The sequence below is a fragment of the Nerophis ophidion genome, linkage group LG19 (assembly GCF_033978795.1).
Source record: "Nerophis ophidion isolate RoL-2023_Sa linkage group LG19, RoL_Noph_v1.0, whole genome shotgun sequence".
Taxonomy (NCBI): domain Eukaryota; kingdom Metazoa; phylum Chordata; class Actinopteri; order Syngnathiformes; family Syngnathidae; genus Nerophis; species Nerophis ophidion.
Window position 1 is genome coordinate 48,132,048 of NC_084629.1, and position 20,483 is coordinate 48,152,530.

The 20,483-nt window shown below is 38.7% G+C and overlaps 2 protein-coding genes across 2 annotated transcripts; both read right to left on the reverse strand.

Moving 5' to 3' along the window:
• Positions 1–1,815: 1,815 nt before the first annotated feature.
• On the reverse strand, positions 1,816–9,908 carry hoxd10a (homeobox D10a). Its single transcript, XM_061880192.1, has 2 exons — positions 9,177–9,908; positions 1,816–2,516 (listed from the first exon to the last, which is right to left on the reverse strand). Exons 1-2 carry the CDS (start codon positions 9,778–9,780, stop codon positions 2,242–2,244), a joined length of 879 nt encoding a protein of 292 aa, XP_061736176.1. The 5' UTR covers positions 9,781–9,908; the 3' UTR covers positions 1,816–2,241.
• Positions 9,909–11,446: 1,538 nt separating this feature from the next.
• Positions 11,447–20,427, reverse strand: hoxd11a (homeobox D11a). Its single transcript, XM_061880193.1, has 2 exons — positions 19,650–20,427; positions 11,447–13,031 (listed from the first exon to the last, which is right to left on the reverse strand). The coding sequence occupies exons 1-2, from the start codon at positions 20,203–20,205 to the stop codon at positions 12,796–12,798; spliced, it is 792 nt and encodes a 263-aa protein (XP_061736177.1). The 5' UTR covers positions 20,206–20,427; the 3' UTR covers positions 11,447–12,795.
• Between the last annotated feature and the right edge of the window lie 56 nt (positions 20,428–20,483).

A 20,483-nucleotide genomic window follows, 5' to 3' on the forward strand; every position in this document is an offset into this window, starting at 1 on the left:
ATAATATTTAACCTCAATTGAGACACTTTTTGTTACAGTGTTTTCTTTTTTTTTAATGCACCAGCAATTCACACTTTTACAGTTTTCTTCCACAGTAAAACACTCAATATCACTTTAGCATGACAACAAATGACTGAAGATTGCAATAGCCTTAACCCCGTATCTTAATGGTAAATACAACACGCTTATTTAAGTATTTATTGTTCTTATTTAAACCATTATAAATAAACACAAACGTGATGTACTTTTGGCATTTTTCATTAAATACAGTATGTATTTAAAACAATCATAATGTGAATGATAAATATACAAACATACAAAATAATTGATAATTGATTCTATATGATATTTAATATTTGACCTCAGGAAGCTCAATTGAGACACTTTTTGTTACAATGTATTTTTTTTTTAAATGCACCAGTAATTCACACTTTTAACAGTTTTCTTCCACAGTAAAACACTCAAAATCACTTTAGCATGACAACAAATGACTGTGAAGATCGTAATAGCATTAACCCCGTCATTTAAAGGTAAATAAAACACGCTTATTTTAGTATTTATTGTTCTTATTCAAACCATTATAAATAAACAAAAAAATGTGGTGTACTTTTGGCATTTTTCTGTAAATACAGTATTTTTTATTTTTTTTTTTAAATCATAATGTGAATGATAAATATACACATATACAAAATATTTGTTAATTGATTTAACATGATATATAATATTTAACTGCAGGAAGCTAAATTGAGACACTTTTTGTTACAGTGTTTTTTTTTTTTTAAATGCACCATCCATCCATCCATCCATTTTCTACCGCTTATTCCCTTTCGGGGTCGCGGGGGGCGCTGGCGCCTATCTCAGCTACAATCGGGCGGAAGGCAGGGTACACCCTGGACAAGTCGCCACCTCATCGCAGGGCCAACACAGATAGACAGACAACATTCACACTCACATTCACACACTAGGGCCAATTTAGTGTTGCCAATCAACTTATCCCCAAGTGCATGTCTTTGGAAGTGGGAGGAAGCCGGAGTACCCGGAGGGAACCCACGCATTCACGGGGAGAACATGCAAACTCCACACAGAAAGATTCCGAGCCTGGATTTGAACCCAGGACTGCAGAAACTTCGTATTGTGAGGCAGACGCACTAACCCCTCTGCCACCGTGAAGCCTTAAATGCACCAGTAATTCACAATTTTAACAGTTTTCTTCCACAGTAAAACACTCAAAATCACTTTAGCATGACAACAAATGACTGTGAAGATCGCAATAGCATTAACCCCGTCATTTAAAGGTAAATAAAACACCCTTATTTTAAGTATTTATTGTTCTTATGTAAACCATTACAAATAAACAAAAACATGTGGTGCACTTTTGGCATTTTTCAGTAAATACTGTATTTATTTATTTTAAATTATAATGTGAATGATAAATATACAAACATACAAAATAATTAATTTAATATGATATATAATATTTCACCACAGGAAGCTCAATTGAAACACTTTTTGTTAGTGTTTTTTTTTTAAATGCACCAATAATTCACACTTTTAGCAGTTTTCTTCCACTGTAAAATACTCATAAAAAAAACGTGAAGATTGCAGTAGCCTTACATTTGATGTCAGATACTTTCACAGTAAAGTGGTGTAAAAGTTATTGTATAATATGCAAGTGTGAAAGTTATGCAATTAATTTGCTATGAATTTACAATGATTTACATAATAAAATAACTACACTGTAATGTTATAAGGTGTCATTTGTAGTATTTTACTGGTAAGTTTTCACAGTTGCAACTGCAATGAACTCAGCAGAACAGCATTTGGATCCTTTTATTGCAAGTATGTTACACACATGCAACATAAACCACACAACAGGAACCTTTTCAGCCCAATCGTAGGCCAGCGGACATTTTACTGGACAACAAATGCACTTTTTACAGCAAAACAAACACAATACAACAGTAAAATCCACACTCCATGTTGTTAGGTACGACACCCGATACAAGAGTGCTTCTCCTGGTGCTAAACATTGGAATGCTGTGCACTTTTACACACCGAGTACAACGACAAGGCCAGCAAGGTTTTGACCGGGGTCCAGTGTCCAAGTGTACTGGACAAAGTGTATAAGTTAACATCCAACCATGTGACAAACAACACCGAGCGACATAAAGTACACACCACCTCAAAGGTCGAGTCCGTAACGCCAATTGTGAACATACCAAACCCAAATAGGTCCACCGTTCAGGAGAAAGTCAGATTACAGTTCAGTTCCCGCACTCGACATTCCCGACTCATTTTCTTCAGCTTCATCCTTCGGTTCTGGAACCAGATTTTGACCTGCCGGTCGCTCAGGTCGACGCTCCTGCTGATTTCCAGCCGGCGCTCTCGCGTCAAATACATGTTGAACAGGAACTCCTTCTCCAGCTCCAAGGTCTGGTGCTTGGTGTAAGGACAGCGCTTCTTCCTGCCGCTCTTGGCCGTCAACCAGCTGCTGGCTGGGGTCTCGGTCTTGTTCTCTGCAGTCGGGGTAGGAACCAAGGACATGTTGGAACATTAATAAATAAATGCATTATACATGAAGAAATATATATATATATATACACGGTGGTACAAAAAAGTATTTAGTCAGCCAGCGATTGTGCAAGTTCTCCCACTTCAAATGATGACAGAGGTCTGTCATTTTCATCATAGGTACACTTCAACTGTGACAGACAGAATGGGAATTTTTTTTTTTTAGGAATTTTAAATAAATTCTTTGTAAATGATGGTGGAAAATAAGTATTTGGTCAACCAATCAAAGCTCTCACTGATGGAAGGAGGTTTTGGCTCCAAATCTCAGGATACATGGCCCCATTCATTCTTTCCTTAACACGGATCAATCGTCCTGTCCCCTTAGCAGAAAAACAGCCCCAAAGCATGATGTTTCCACCCCCATGCTTCACAGTAGGTGTGGTGTTCTTGGGATGCAACTCGGTATTCTTCTTCCTCCAAACACCACCAGTTGAGTTTATACCAAAAAGTTCTATTTTGGTTTCATCTGACCACATGACATTCTCCCAATCCTCTGCTGTATCATCCATGTATCCATTTTGGTATCAACTCAACTGGTCGTGTTTGGAGGAAGAAGAATACGATTGATCCGTGTTAAGGAAAGAATGAATGGGGCCATGTATCCTGAGATTTGGAGCCAAAACCTCCTTCCATCAGTGAGAGCTTTGAATGGTTGACCAAATACTTATTTTCCACCATCATTTACAAATAAATTCTTTAAAATTCCTACAATGTGAATTCCTGGATTTTTCTTCCCCATTCTGTCTCTCCCAGTTGAAGTGTACCTATGATGAAAATGACAGACCTCTGTCATCATTTGAAGTGGGAGAACTTGCACAATCGCTGGCTGACTAAATACTTTTCGGCCCCACTGTATATATATATATATACATATATGTGTGTGTGTGTGTGTGTGTGTGCGTGTGTGTGTTTAATGTACAATGTCAAAAATGATCAGGATTTCACTCCAATTAAGTATTAAACAGCAATCAAAGTGTACCTTTAAAGGGGAACATTATCACAATTTCAAAAGGGTTAAAAACAATACAAATCAGTTCCCAGTGGCTTGTTGTATTTTTTGAAGTTTTTTTCAAAATGTTACCGGTCCCGGGATACCCCTAAATAAAGCTTTAAAGTGCCTTATTTTTGCTATCTTCGAAACCACTATCCATTTCCCTGTGACGTCACACAGTGCTGCCAATACAAACAACATGGCGGTTACCACAGCAAGATATAGCGACATTAGCTCGGATTCAGACTCGGATTTCAGCGGCTTAAGCGATTCAACAGATTACGCATGTATTGAAACAGATGGTTGGAGTATGGAGGCAGATAGTGAAAACGAAATTGAAGAAGAAATTGAAGCTATTGAGCGAATAGCTATTGACGCTATCCGGCCATAGCGTGGGTGTACCTAATGAAGTGGCCCATAGCATGGCTGCCTTGTTAGCATCGCCGGTAAAATGTGCGGACCAAACGATCAGGACTTTCGCATCTTGTGACACTGGAGCAACTTAAATCCGTCGATTGGTAAGTGTTTGTTTCGCATTAAATGTGGGTATCTAGTTTCAAATGTACATACAGCTAGCGTAAATAGCATGTTAGCATCGATTAGCATAGCATGTTAGCATCGATTAGCTGGCAGTCATGCCGTGACCAAATATGTCTGATTAGCACATAAGTCAACAACATCAACAAAACTCACCTTTTGTGATTTTGTTGACTTAATGGTTGCAAATGCATCTGCAGGTTATCCATACATCTCTGTGCCATGTCTGTATTAGCATCGCCGCTCAAATGTGGAGACACTCTGGTACATTCAATGGGGGTCTGGCGGCAGATTTCTTGCCAGTGGTGCAACTTGAATCCCTCCCTGTTAGTGTTGTTACACCCTCCGACAACACACCCACCAGGCATGATGTGTCCAAGGTTCCAAAAAATAGTCAAACAAACGGAAAATAACAGAGCTGAGACCCGGTGTTTGTAATGTGTTGAAAATGAAAATGGTGGGTGTGTTACCTCGGTGACGTCACGTTCTGACGTCATCGCTAAAAGAGCGGTAAACAGAAAGGCGTTAAATTTGCCAAAATTCACCTATTTAGAGTTCGGAAATCGGTTAAAAAAATAGATGTTCTTTTTTCTGCACCATCAAGGTATATATTGACGCTTACATAGGTCTGCTGATAATGTTCCACTTTAACATCCCAACAAATGATTGCCAAAATTCAGATATTTCCCAGCAAGTGTTAGTTATCAGGGAATTTCACAGCAAAATACTGCATTCAATCACAGTCTTACATAATATCCCAACACATGAATTGATGAAGGTGGACCCCGACTTAAACAAGTTGAAAAACGTATTGGGGTGTTACCATTTAGTGGTCAATTGTACGGAATATGTAGTGTACTGTGCAATCTACTAATAATATGTACTGTACTGTGTAATCTACTAATAATATGTACTGTACTGTGACATCTACTAATAATATGTACTGTACTGTGCAATCTACTAATAATATGTACTGTACTGTGCAATCTACTAATAATATGTACTGTACTGTGCAATCTACTAATAATATGTACTGTACTGTGCAATCTACTAATAATATGTACTGTACTGTGCTATCTACTAATAATATGTACTGTACTGTGACATCTACTAATAATATGTACTGTACTGTGCAATCTACTAATAATATGTACTGTACTGTGCAATCTACTAATAAAAGTATCAATCAATCAATCAATGACCCTCAATTCAAACTAATTTGTCTCTTGAGGGGCTCCATAGACCACGTTGCACACTCTCGTGCAGCCAGTAGGTGGCAGTATGCTGTTTAATGCATGCACTTAATGTATGCACTTACAATTGTGACGTGGCAGCAAGTCATTAACTGTAAGTTGCAGTTACAAAATACTCTCAAGATATTTCACAGCAAATCACTGTAAATATTACTGAGCAAGTCATGACGTTTTTAGCCAAAAGTTTGCAATGACAATTTTTACAGTGTACTTTTTTTTAGGAAGAAAAAAATGGTATGGATTTTAGAGCATATATTGTAAACATTTGTTAGGACTCCACAACATTTAACTGTAATTTTCGATGAAATCAAATATAATGTTACATTACAAATGACCGCATAAAAAATATGTCACCATTATATTTGTCTATTTGGCTAATGCTACTTTAGTAATAATATTTTACAGTTATTTAACCATATTAATGATGGAAAATGCTTAATTTAGGTCCCAAAACTGTATTGTGTGCTTTAGGGAATATACATATATATATATATATATATATATATATATATATATATATATATATATATATATATATATATATGTATGTATAAATATATATATATATACATATACATATATATATATATATATATATATATATATATATATATATATATATATATATATATATATATATGTATATGTATATATATATATATTTATACATACATATATATATATATATATATATATATATATATATATATATATATGTATATGTATATATATATATATTTATACATACATATATATATATATATATATATATATATATATGTATATGTATATGTCCATCCATCCATTTTCTACCGCTTATTCCCTTTGGGGTCGCGGGGGGCGCTGGCGCCTATCTCAGCTACAATCGGGCGGAAGGCGGGGTACACCCTGGACAAGTTGCCACCTCATCGCAGGGCCAACACAGATAGACAGACAACATTCACACACTAGGGACCATTTAGTGTTGCCAATCAACCTATCCCCAGGTGTGTGTCTTTGGAAGTGGGAGGGGCCTATCCCTCAGGTGCAGGTTTTTGGAGGTGGGAGGGGCCTATTACTCAGGTGCATGTCTTTGGAGGTGGGAAGGCCTATCCTCCAGGTGCAAGTTTTTGGAAGTAGGAGGGGCCTATCCCTCAGGTGCATGTCTTTGGAGGTGGGATTGGCCTATCCTCCAGGTGCATGTTTTTGGAAGTGGGAGGGGCCTATCCCTCAGATGCATGTCTTTGGAGGTGGGATTGGCCTATCCTCCAGGTGCATGTTTTTGGAAGTGGGAGGGGCCTATCCCTCAGGCGCATGTTCTTGGAGGTGGGAGGGGCCTATCCTCCAGGTGCATGTCTTTGGAGGTGGGAGGGCCTATCCTCCAGGTGCATGTTTTTGGAAGTGGGAGGGGCCTATCCACAGGTGCATGTTTTTGGAGGTGGGAGGGCCTATCCTCCAGGTGCATGTTTTTGGAAGTGGGAGTGGCCTATCCCTCAGGTGCATGTTTTTGGAGGTGGGAGGGCCTATCCTCCAGGTGCATGTTTTTGGAAGTGGGAGTGGCCTATCCCTCAGGTGCATGTTTTTGGAGGTGGGAGGGGCCTATCCCTCAGGTGCATGTCTTTGGAGGTGGGAGGGGCCTATCCTCCAGGTGCATGTTTTTGGATGTGGGAGGGGCCTATCCACAGGTGCATGTCTTTGGAAGTAGGAGGGGCCTATCCCTCAGGTGCATGTCTTTGGAGGTGGGAGGGGCCTATCCTCCAGGTGCATGTTTTTGGAAGTGGGAAGGGCCTATCCCTCAGGCGCATGTTCTTGGAGGTGGGAGGGGCCTATCCTCCAGGTGCATGTCTTTGGAGGTGGGAGGGCCTATCCTCCAGGTGCATGTTTTTGGAAGTGGGAGGGGCCTATCCACAGGTGCATGTCTTTGGAGGTGGGAGGGGCCTATCCCCAGGTGCATGTTTTTGGAGGTGGGAGGGGCCTATCCTCCAGGAGCATGTTTTTGGAAGTGGGAGGGGCCTATCCACAGGTGCATGTCTTTGGAGGTGGGAGGAGGCCGGAGTAGTCACGGGGGCGAACATGCAAACTCCACACGCCAAGACCCCGAGCCCGGGAATTGAACTCATGACTCCTCAGGACTTTCGTATTGTGAGGCACATGCACTAACCCCTGTTCCACCGTGCTGCCCCCCAAATGATTCAATCTCTATGTAATGACATTTGTAAAGTTGCAAAAGATTTAAAGTTAGTATTATTTGCGGATGATACAACTGTGTTTTGTTCAGGAGAAAATAATAATAATACAAATAATAACAGAAGAAATTTTCCGGACTATGAGGCGCATTTAAAATCCTTTATTTTTTTTTATTTTTTTTTTACCTTCTTTTTCACAGCTACTGTATTTTTCGGACTATAAGGTGCACTTACAATCCTTTTTTTATATTTTTAATTTTTTTATCATTTTTATCCTCATTTCCACAACTTTATTTTCCGGATTATAAGGTGCACTTAAAATCTTTTTTTTTTTTTTTTTTTTTTTGTACCCTCTTTTTCACAATTACTTTTTTTTCCGGACTGTAAGGCACACTTAAAATATATATATATTTTTTTTTTCACTCTCTTTTTTCACAACTACTGTATTTTTCGGACTATAAGGCGCACTTACAGTTCTTTTTTATATTATTATTATTTGTTCACCCTATTTTTCACAACTACTGTATTTTCCGGATTATAAAGTGCACTTAAAATCCTTTTTTTTTTTTTTTAATTTCACCCTCTTTGTCACAAGTATTGTATTTTTGGGACTGTAAGGCGCACATAAAAATATATTTTTTTAAATTATTATTAGTTTTTTCTTATTTTTCACAACTACTGTATTTTTGGACTATAAGGCGCACCTAAATTATTTTATTTATTATTATTTTTTGTAACCCTCTTTTTCACAACTAATGTATTTTACGGACTATTAGGGCGCACTTAATATCCTTTTTTAAAAATGCCGATCCTCCTTTGTTTCATTTTGTCCACCAAACATTTTATGCTGTGCGTGATGAGCTTTGTTGATCGTATTAGTTTGCTGGAGTGCTCATCAGGCATATTTGGTCAATCCATGATTGCAAGCTAATCGATGCTAACATGCTATTTAGCCTATAGCTGTATGTACGGGGACTTGTCCCGGGTGTACTCCGCCTTCCGCCCATGTGCAGCTGGGATAGGCTCCAGCAACCCCCCGCAACCCCAAAAACGGACAAGCGGTAGAAAATGCATGGATGGACAACTGCGTTTTGTTCAGGAGAGAACACACAGAAGATACTACAAATAATGACAGAAGAAATTAACAAATTAAAAAGACGGTTTGACAAAAACTATCTTTGAATTACCATCCATCCATCCCTTTTCTACCACTTATTCCCTTTGGGGTTGCGGGGGCGCTGGTGCCTATCTCAGCTACAATTGGGCGGAAGGCGGCGTACACCCTTGACAAGTCGCCACCTCGTTGCAGGGCCATCTTGGAATATGAGTAAAACTAAAATAATGCTATCTGGTAAGAGTAGAGGAGAAAGTCAAACACAAGATCCCGAGTCTGGGGATTGAACTCGGGATCTCCGTATTGTGAGGCGCAGGCACAAACCCCTACTCCACCGTGCTGCCCCCGGAACAACCAAACGCACCTTTTTTTAATTGACTTTTATTGGGCCAAAATGTCGGACATGGACGCGCCGACCGCATGCACGCGCACACGTGATAAGAACAAAAAAAAGCGCGCACCTTTAGCACGCGGCTCTCATGAAACGTGACTACTTTATTTGCCTTTTTTTTTTATTACCCGGCTTTTTACGAGGCCAAACCCACCTTTGCCATCCCGCGGCAGCATCACGCCGGGGCTGCAGTCCGCGGCTTCCACGGCCACGCACTTCTCCTCCTCCTCCTCCTCCTCTTCATCCCGGTCCTCCTCCTCCTCCTCCTCGTCCTCCTCCACCACGCATGCGGGATCCGCGGGTGCGTCCCGCAGGCTGCTGGGCTGCATCAGCCGGTAATGGTCGTCATGCCTCCCGTTAACGCACGGCTGGCTCAGTCGGAAATAGCCCGGAACCGGAATCTCGGCGGCTCGGTTCGGTTCGGACACCAGGGAGGGGAAGGCGAGGACTCCCGGCTGCAGGCTTTTGGGTGCCGTCTTCTCCGGGAACATGCAGCAGCCGCCCTCCTCCTTGATGCTCGGCGCGTACGAGCAGTCGGCACCGGGCGCCTGGGTTCGGCACGGCTCGGCCCAGTTGTCGAGCTGAGCTACGTAGGAGTGCACGTCCGTGGGCGAACCCACGTCGCCTCTTTTGGGGAAGGACGGCAGCAGTCCGTAGCTCCCCGCGTCATGGTGCATGCTGGCGCCAAAAGGCTGCGTCCGGTACGCGCCAATCAGCGCGTCCACGAGGAAGGGGTTGGCGGCGTCGGGGAAGGACATGTTTGGGCCGTCCTTTGGAAGCGGACATGTCTCAGGAGCGCATGACGAGCTTTTTGGAAGTGGCCTTGAGACGCAGCCTCCTCGCCCTGCGCCGCTTTAAGACGCAGTCTGCAGCGACACCTACAACCAGGACTTGAAATTGGTTTTGGGGGGGGAGGGGAGGGGGGCGGGGGGGGGGGTGCATGCACACTGCAGACAAAGTGCTTGGGAAAAGACGTAACACGTCCTTGGTGAGGATATTAGGTGCGTGCCTGCGCGTGGACTTGTGCGCACAATGCAAGCTGACCCACGTGACTTGATGCGTCCACGTCCACCTCACACGAACTCACATCATGAACAATTTGACGTGGACGTGCGACCAGTTGTGCTTTTAAAAAGTCCGAATGCAACCTAATGTGTTGATGTTGCAACATTTACTGTCTAATTTACTGTCTTATTTACTGTTTAATGTGTTGAAGTTGCAACATTTACTGTTTAATGTGTTGAAGTTGCAACATTTACTGTCTAATTTACTGTCTTATTTACTGTTTAATGTGTTGAAGTTGCAACATTTACTGTCTAATGTGTTGAAGTTGCAACATTTACTGTTTAATGTGTTGAAGTTGCAACATTTACTGTCTAATTTACTGTCTTATTTACTGTCTAATGTGTTGAAGTTGCAACATTAACCACCGGCCTTGTTTGTGTTCAACAAGAACATGCAGTCTAGTTTTGATGTTTTAGTCAAAGCTATGCTGTAGTGAAGATGCAATCGTTTTTTAGCAATTATTTTCGATAGCAAATGTTGTCTCAGGGATCAATAAAGTACTTTCTATTTTATTCTATTCTGCTCTATTCTATTCTATTCTATTTGTCTGTAAATATTTCACGCCTTTCAAATACGATCATAAGTGGATGAAATGCAGGGTTTATTGTTGTATTTATTTTTTTATAACGAGCATTGTTTGCAAATAATAATAAAATGCACACTGAAAAAAATTTCGTTTTCCCTTTGTTATTGCAGGTCCATTATATAAATATATATATATATATATATATATATATATATATATATATATATATATATATATACATACATATATATATAAAGGGACAAGCGTGTGCGTGTGGTGTATAAATATATATATTTATGTGTGTGTATGTATTCATATATATATATATATATACATATAAATAAATATAGGGACAAGCGGTAGGAAATGGATTGATGAAAATATGAAAATATATTAATGTTTGTGTGTGTGTGTGTGTGTGTGTGTGTGTGTGTGTGTGTGTGTGTGTGTGTGTGTGTGTGTGCGTGCGTGCGTGCGTGTGTGTGTGTGTGTGTGTGTGTGTGTGCGTGCGTGCGTGTGTGTGTGTGTGTGTGTGTGTGTGTGTGTGTGTTTATAATATACAATGTCAAAACATTACCAGGATTTTCATTCTTTTTTTTTTTACAGTAAAAACTGCAATGAAAGTTCACTTTAATATCAAATGATTGCAATATTAATATTGAGGTACAACACAATATGTTGTGCAGTATTCATTTCAAACATTTACAAATATATTTTCCTTTATTTTGTATGCAAATCGAACATTTTTAGAATTTGGACAATGCTAAAGTGTTTTGGTTCAATTCAACACCGATTTTCGGCAGTGTTTGAATAAAGTGCACAAGACGCCGCGATGCACTGAATTATTTATTCATGTTGTTCATGCGTCACCAACACTTCTTACACACCAAATATTTACACACCCGCCGCCAGAAAAACATTACAAAAATAATACATGTGAGTATAATTCAGCTTGATCAGTTGTTGTTTTTTAATATGTTGAGCAAAAATACAACCACGATTATCCAGCATATGTTATGTATTTACAACATGACATTTAAATGAGAGGATTTATACAAGTAATCCTTTTTAAATCCCAGCATTTTGGGGAGTATTTGTGAGAGAGTCCCCGCAGAAGGAAGTTTTGTGCGTTCAAGTTTTAAAAAAGCCCAGAGAATATTTACACACTGATAATAACAATTATATTATCATCCGTCTCTGTTTTATTGGCAGAATAAAGAAAAAACATTTTTGGTTTCTAGTTTATAAAGTTGAAAGAATAAAGTCTGCAGCCTTTGAAGACGACAAAGCAGGTTTTTCTCTCGCTATGCAAATGCAAGGCTGACCTCTGGTGGACACTTAAGTAACTACAACCCGGTTGGCTAACGTGGTTTCCCTGGATTGCAACTCAGTTAAAAGTCTTATTTAATGGCTTTTTTTTGTTTGTTTGTTTAAAACAAAAGATGCAAGAAGCAGCAGCAAATATAAACATGAATACAAAAAAAGACACATTTTTACAGAGGCATCAGACTCACTTTGACTTTGGAATAATCCTCTTCAATGCTCGTAAATCCTCTTGGAAAGCCAAAAAAATATAAAATAAAATTAAAGAAATAAGAAGAATGTCTGCAGCAGCTCCAACATTTGCAATGTGGACTATGTGAGACAGGAAAGGGGATCTTGTGGTCCGCATTGGGGAGGGGCGGAGGTCCAATAGCCCCTTATTTAGACCTTTACAGCTGCTTTTATTATTCTGTCTAGACGGTTCAAGGTTTAGTAAACAATCCAGTGTTTGAAAGAAGGGGAAATAAAGGCCTAAGGGGCCACATTTCTCCTGAGGCAAAGCTGGAAGAAAGTGTCCAAAATGTTGTTGTTTTTTAAACATGTTAGTTCATTTCACACCAACGTGGCATGCAGCTTTTTTTCTTTTTTAAAACACACCAATAAATAATGTCGACTACAATCATTGTTCCTGATAAGAGTGGGAGGAAGTACGAGAAATCAATAAATAAATGCATTATTATTTTTTTGTATAGGTTTTAAATACATGGTGACTCACATATAGGGACCAGTCTTTGGTGAGTGTGTGTGTGTGTGTGTGTGTGTGTGTGTGTGTGTGTGTGTGTGTGTGTGTGTGTGTGTGTGTGTGTGTGTGTGTGTGTGTGTGTGTGTGTGTGTGTGTGTGTGTGTGTGTGTGTGTGTATCAGAATAGAGGATTGCCAGTAAAATATTGTAGGCGGTCACGGTTGAGCTTCTTCTCCTTCATTCTTCTGTTCTGGAACCAGATCTTCACCTGGCGGTCTGACAGGTTGAGCATCCTGGAAAGCTGTAGACGTTTCTCTTTGTTGATGTAGACGTTGAAGAAAAACTCTCGTTCAAGTTCTCGGATCTGGTACTTGGAGTACGGACACCTCTTTTTTCTGGACTTGCTGGACGAGGCTGCATGCACACACACACACACACACACACACACACACACACACACACACACACACACACACACAGAAATTGGAAACATTAGTGTAATATGTAGAGGGAAATGCACCAAAATGCACAATTAAGGCACCTAAGCTGCAAGTATTATAATTAATATTGTATTAATGTGCACAGCATTATTTCTACCAACTATTTTTTTTTTTTTTTGCATATAAACGTTTTTGATGTGGACAAAAATCCTATGCACACACACACACACACACACAGAGAAATTGGACAAGTTTGTGTAATATGTTGAGGAAAATGCACCAAAAATACACAATTAAGGCACTTAAGCTGCAGGTATTATAATTAATAATGTATTAATGTGCACAGCATTATTTCTACCAACTATTTTTTTGCAGATAAATGTTTTTGATGTAGACAAAAATCCAATGCAAATACACACACACAGATATTGGACACGTTTGTGTAATATGTAGAGGAAAATGCACCAAAATGCACAATTGAGGCACCTAAGCTGCAGGTATTATAATTAATATTGTATTAATGTGCACAACATTATTTATACCAACTATTTTTTTTTGCATATAAACGTTTTTGATGTAGACAAAAATCCTATGCACACACACAAACACACACACACACACACACACACACACACACACACACACACAAACACACACACACACAGAAATTGGACAAGTTTGTGTAAGATGTTGAGGAAAATGCACCAAAATACACAATTAAGGCACCCAAGCTGCAAGTATTATAATTAATCATGTACTATTGTGCACAGCATTATTTCTACCAACTATTTTTTGGCAGATAAATGTTTTTGATGTAGAGTAAAATCCTATGCAAATACACACACACACAGAAATTGGACAAGTTTGTGTAATATGTAGAGTAAAATGCACCAAAATGCACAATTAAGGCACCTAAGCTGCAAGTATTATAATTAATAATGTATTAATGTGCACAGCATTATTTGTACCAACTATTATTTTTTTTGCATTTAAACGTTTTTGATGTAGGTTTATTTATTTATTTATTATTTTTACAAAAGACACCATTTTTTAAAATATTTTTTAAATATATTGTAGGAGTCCAAATTCAAACAAGCTCCAAGCTTGAAAAAAAATCTAATCAACTAAAAATAAGTGAAATAAGTGCAGGAAACTTCCACAAACATTGATGTTTTTGACTCATCTCCACACCACGTGATGCAACCAAAGTTGACCCAAATAAACACTTGGACCAACAAAGCTACTTCCTGTTGACTGTGTGGATCTGCAGGGAAATGCACCCCCCCCCCCCCCCCCTCCTATTCATGTAGTCATGCACACGTCACGTGACTCACAGGAAGTTCAAATGAATCCATTGAAATGCAGGACTAAAATTACATTTATCACTCCCCTCAATGACGTCACTTATTTTGGCTCAGTATTATTTATTTTGTTTTTGCATTTTTAACCAACAAAAATACCTTATTTTTAACATGAACAAAATGTGCATTCATACAACTTTGCTATTTTTGTCAACATTTTCACTAAAACCCCTATTTATTTAGGTGAGGGGTTAAATAAAGCTGTTCTGGATAAATATATTCAATAACATAGCAGAAAAGTGCAGACTTCCTATAGGAATAATACTAAATGCAGTCATTTTGCTCCTCAATAATGTCAGATTATCAGTAAAGGTTGTTCATTTTATTTGATAAACATTGCTAATATGTGCAATCACTAAAGAAAAAAAAACAACTCATATTCATTGAGGTGAGGGGTAAACAAATCTGTTCTGGATGCATCCCATCCATCCATCCATTTTCTACCGCTTATTCCCTTTCGGGGTCGCGGGGGGCGCTGGCGCCTATCTCAGCTACAATCGGGCGGAAGGCAGGGTACACCCTGGACAAGTCGCCACCTCATCACAGGGCCAACACAGATGCAGTAATTCAATAATATAGCAGAAAAGTGCAGACTTTCTATAAGAATAGCACTAAATGCAATAATTTTCCTCCTGAATAATGTCAGATTATCAGTAAAGGTTGCTCATTTTATTATATAAACATTGACAATATGTGCAATCCCTAAAAAAAAACAAAAAAACTCCTATTTATTTAATGCAGTACTCCATATCAATAAATGCAGATTTAAAACAAATAATGCATTTATCAGTATCACTTTTCAATGTGTGCACCAAGCATGGACAAAATGTGCACTTTAATGTGTTCATTTATTATTTTTGCTTAAATAAATCTGCATTATTCTTAAGATAGTAGAAAAGTGCATGCAGAGTCAGCATGGGACTATTATTTATTTATTTATTTATTTATTTCATTTATTTTTTTAAAAGCAATACTCCATCTCAATGAATGCAGATTTCTCAAAAAAAAAATAACATAAAATGCATTTACCAGTAAAGTATCACCAAATATGGACAAAATGTGCATTTAATTTATTCATTTATTATTTTTGCTTAAATAAATCTGCATTACTCCTAAGATAATAGAAAAGTGCATGAAGAGTCAGCATGGGACTACACTTTTTTTTTATTTTTGTTTTAATTTTTTTGTGTGTAAATAAAGCAATACTCCACCTCAATATAGTGCAGATTGTGCATGTGTGAATGTATTTATCAGTAAAGGTCACTCATTGGACAAAAGGTGCATTGAAACACATTCATACTTATTATTGTTATTATGTTGACTTAAATAAAGCTGCATTACTCTCAACATGGTAGAAAGGAGCAGATTCTGCACAACACTAAATGCATTTATCAGTAAAGCTCACTTACTTTATATGTGCATAAACAGCAAACATAAAATGTATATACTCCTTTTACCTATTGTTGCTTGAATAAACCTGCATTACTCTTAATATAGTAGAAAAGTGCACTTTATTTATATATTCATTTATTTTTTTCAATAAAGCAGTCCTCCATCTCAATATAATGCAGATTGTGTACATGTTTAATACTAAAGGTGTGCATTGACACCCAACACGGGACAAAATGTGCATTTTAAATAAATCCCTCCTTATCAATATTAATATTTTACTTAAACAAGCCTGCATTAGTCTTAATATAGTAAAAAAAAGTGCAAATTCTGCATAGCACTAGATGCATTTATCAGTAAAGGTCATGCATAAACACCAAACATAAAATGTTTCTTATTTAAATAATTCTGCATTATAATAATATAGTGGAACAGTGCAGATTCAGCATGGAACTATGCATTTTTTTTTCTTTTTTGAGCTTAAATAAAGCTGTTGTGCATGCAAATAGAAGATTCTGCAGAAGGTCACTTGTTTAACAAGGACAAGTGCATTCAAATAAAGCTTTACAGGGTTTGTTTTTAACCCAAAAAGTGCTTGTTTCTACTTATTTGGACACAGTAAAGCAGCTGCTGGTGACCCTAAAAGTAACCTAGTAAACAGGCATTTAACTGCCTCTTTCCTCCACAGAAAAGTAACCATTTCTTCCTAAATTCCACTTATTTGGCATTTTCTCCATGCAAAAAATGGCTTGCACTTGATAAAATAAAAATAAAAAACCCGTGCAAGTGGTGAATTCAGCCTTTTTTTTTTTTAGCTTAAATAAAACTGTTGTGCATGCAGACCTCCATCCCTACATAGAAGATTCTGCAGAAGGTCACTTATTTAACAAGGACATGCGCATTCAAATAAAGCTTTACAGGGTTTGCTTTAACCCCAAAAAGTGCCTATTTCTACTTATTTGGACACAGTAAAGCAGCTGCTGGTGACCCTAAAAGTAACCTAGTTCAAATGCATTTAACTGCCTCTTTTGTCTGGCACTTTCCTCCACAGAAATGCAACCAATTCTTCCTAAATTCCATTTATTTGGCATTTTCTCCATGCGCAAAATTGGCTTGCACTTGTTTAAAAAATTTAAAAAAAATTTAAAAAACGTGCAAGTTGTTGTTTTTTGATCTTAAATAAAGCTGTTGACCATGCAGAACTCACATAGAAGATTCTGCAGACGGTCACTTATTTAACAAGGACATGTGCTTTACAGGGTTTGTTTTTAACCCAAAAAAGTGCTTATTTATTCTTACTTGGACAGTAAAGCAGCTTCTGGTGACCCTATTTCTATTTTACTGTTTTAATTAATGTTACCCCTTAAAATAGAATTTAATCACATTTATTTTATATATTGTTTTATATTGGTTTTATATTTATTTATTTTTTGTTTTTATTCAGTCATTGGTGGAGCATAATTTTTTTTTTTTTTTTAAATGTTATTTTTAACATGGCTGTGCAGCACTTTGGAAATGTTCTTGTTGTTTAAATGTGCTCCACAAATAAAGTGGATTGGATTGGATTATTAGTAACCTAGTAAAAACGTATTTAACTGCCTCTTTCCTCCACAGAAATGCAACAATTTCTTACTTAATTCCACTTATTTGGCATTTTCTCCATGGCCAAAAATTGCTCGCACTTGTTTGAAAACATAAAAATAAAAAAACCCTGCAAGTGGTGAATTCAGCCTTTTCTTTTTTAGCTTAAATAAAGCTGTTGTGCATGCAGACAGAAGATTCTGCAGAAGGTCACTTATTTACAAGGACAAGTGCATTCAAATAAAGCTTTACAGGGTTTGTTTTTAACCCCAAAAAGTGCTTGTTTCTACTTATTTGGACACAGTAAAGCAGCTGCTGGTGACCCTAAAAGTAACCTAGTAAACAGGCATTTAACTGCCTCTTTCCTCCACAGAAAAGCAACCATTTCTTCCTAAATTCCACTTATTTGGCATTTTCTCCATGCAAAAAATGGCTTGCACTTGATAAAATAAAAATAAAAAACCCATGCTAGTGGTGAATTCAGCCTTCTTTTGTTTTTTAGCTTAAATAAAACTGTTGTGCATGCAGACCTCCATCCCTACATAGAAGATTCTGCAGAAGGTCACTTATTTAACAAGGACATGCGCATTCAAATAAAGCTTTACAGGGTTTGCTTTAACCCCAAAAAGTGCCTATTTCTACTTATTTGGACACAGTAAAGCAGCTGCTGGTGACCCTAAAAGTAACCTAGTTCAAATGCATTTAACTGCCTCTTTTGTCTGGCACTTTCCTCCACAGAAATGCAACCAATTCTTCCTAAATTCCATTTATTTGGCATTTTCTCCATGCGCAAAATTGGCTTGCACTTGTTTAAAAAATTTAAAAAAAATTTAAAAAACGTGCAAGTTGTTGTTTTTTGATCTTAAATAAAGCTGTTGACCATGCAGAACTCACATAGAAGATTCTGCAGACGGTCACTTATTTAACAAGGACATGTGCTTTACAGGGTTTGTTTTTAACCCAAAAAGTGCTTATTTATTCTTACTTGGACAGTAAAGCAGCTTCTGGTGACCCTATTTCTATTTTACTGTTTTAATTAATGTTACCCCTTAAAATAGAATTTAATCACATTTATTTTATATATTGTTTTATATTGGTTTTATATTTATTTATTTTTTGTTTTTATTCAGTCATTGGTGGAGCATAATTTTTTTTTTTTTTAAATGTTATTTTTAACATGGCTGTGCAGCACTTTGGAAATGTTCTTGTTGTTTAAATGTGCTCCACAAATAAAGTGGATTGGATTGGATTATTAGTAACCTAGTAAAAACGTATTTAACTGCCTCTTTCCTCCACAGAAATGCAACAATTTCTTACTTAATTCCACTTATTTGGCATTTTCTCCATGGCCAAAAATTGCTCGCACTTGTTTGAAAACATAAAAATAAAAAAACCCTGCAAGTGGTGAATTCAGCCTTTTCTTTTTTACCTTAGATAAAGCTGTTGTGCATGCAGACAGAAGATTCTGCAGAAGGTCACTTATTTACAAGGACAAGTGCATTCAAATAAAGCTTTACAGGGTTTGTTTTTAACCCCAAAAAGTGCTTGTTTCTACTTATTTGGACACAGTAAAGCAGCTGCTGGTGACCCTAAAAGTAACCTAGTAAAAAATGCATTTAACTTCCTCTTTCCTCCACAGAATTGCAACCATTTCTTCCGAAATTCCACTTATTTGGCATTTTTGTGCAAAAATTGCTTGCACTTGTTTAAAAAAACAAAACAAAAACCCTGCAAGTGGGGAATTCAGCCTTTTTTTTTTAGCTTAAATAAAGCTGTTGTGCATGCAGACAGAAGATTCTGCAGAAGGTCATTTATTTAAGGACAAGTGCATTCAGGGTTTGTGTTTAACCCCAAAAAGTACCTCTTTCGACTTCTTTGGACACAATAAAGCAGCTGCGGGTGACTTTATGGTAAAAACGCATTTAACTGCTTCTTTCCTCCACAGAAATGCAACCACAAAATTTCACTTATTTGGCATTTTCTCCATGCGCAAAAATTGCTTGCACTCGATAAAAAATAAGAACAAAAAAGCGTGCAAGTGGTGAATTCAGCCTTTTTTTTGTTGTTGTTGAATGGGATGTGAGCAAAGTAGTCCCGCCATTGTAAATACTTTTACAGCCGTAAAGAACATCTTATTGGGATATAAACCGCCTTTGCATGCTTCTAAAGGAGCGTGCGCGGCCACGGCGAAGGACGCGCCTTTGTGCAGGACTAATAAAGGAGTGTGTAGTAATAATAATAATAATAATAATACAACCCACTCTGCTGGCTGCTTTTGTCGCCGCAGTTGGAGGACGAGTCCTCGTCCAGGCTGGCTACCGCGGCCCCCGCCGCCGATGCCGCGTCCCCGGCGTCCTGCTCCACTTTGCCGGGCTCGTCGCCCTTCAGTCGGGGTTGCTCCGGCGCGCCTTTGTCGGCGTCGAAGAACTGGTCGAAGCCCTGCGGCAGGACGCCGTTGCGCCCGGTCCCGGTAAAGAGGCTGCAGGGCGAGCCTGCGCCCGCCTGGGCTCCGCCGTACAGCGGCTCGTTTTTGAAGGAGGACTGGATCAAGTCCCGGTGCATGAGCTCCTCGGAGGCGTAGTAGGAGGCGTAGTTGTTCCGGTAGTGCCATTTGCTGGGGTGCTCCAGGCCGTAGTCCCTGAAGGAGACCTCCCGCACCGGCTGGTGGTGGCCCAGGTTGGCCGAGTAGGGGAAGTTCACCTGGCAGGAGGCGCTCTGCGGCAAAAAGGAGGAGACGGAGGTGAAGTCGGGCGTGGAGACGTAGTAAGTGCAGCTCGGCAGGTACATGCTGGACGCGCGCTCGTCGTAGTCCGTCATGTCTGCTCCCGGGTCCTCCTTGGAAGGAGGAGGGAGGGAGGAGGAGGAGGAGGAGGAGGAGAAGGAGGAGAAGCTCCTTCGGTGTTAAACTTTGGCCATCTGGCGCATGGAAGACGCGCGTAAAAGGGAGGAAAAGGCGCACGCTGGCGCGCTATACATCTTGATCGATTCTTGAGGTAATCGTGTCATGTGATCACCTCCCCCACCCTCTTTGCTCCCAGCAGGAAATTACCATACATCAATATCAGTCATTAAAAAAAAAAAAGTCCTGAGGAAGT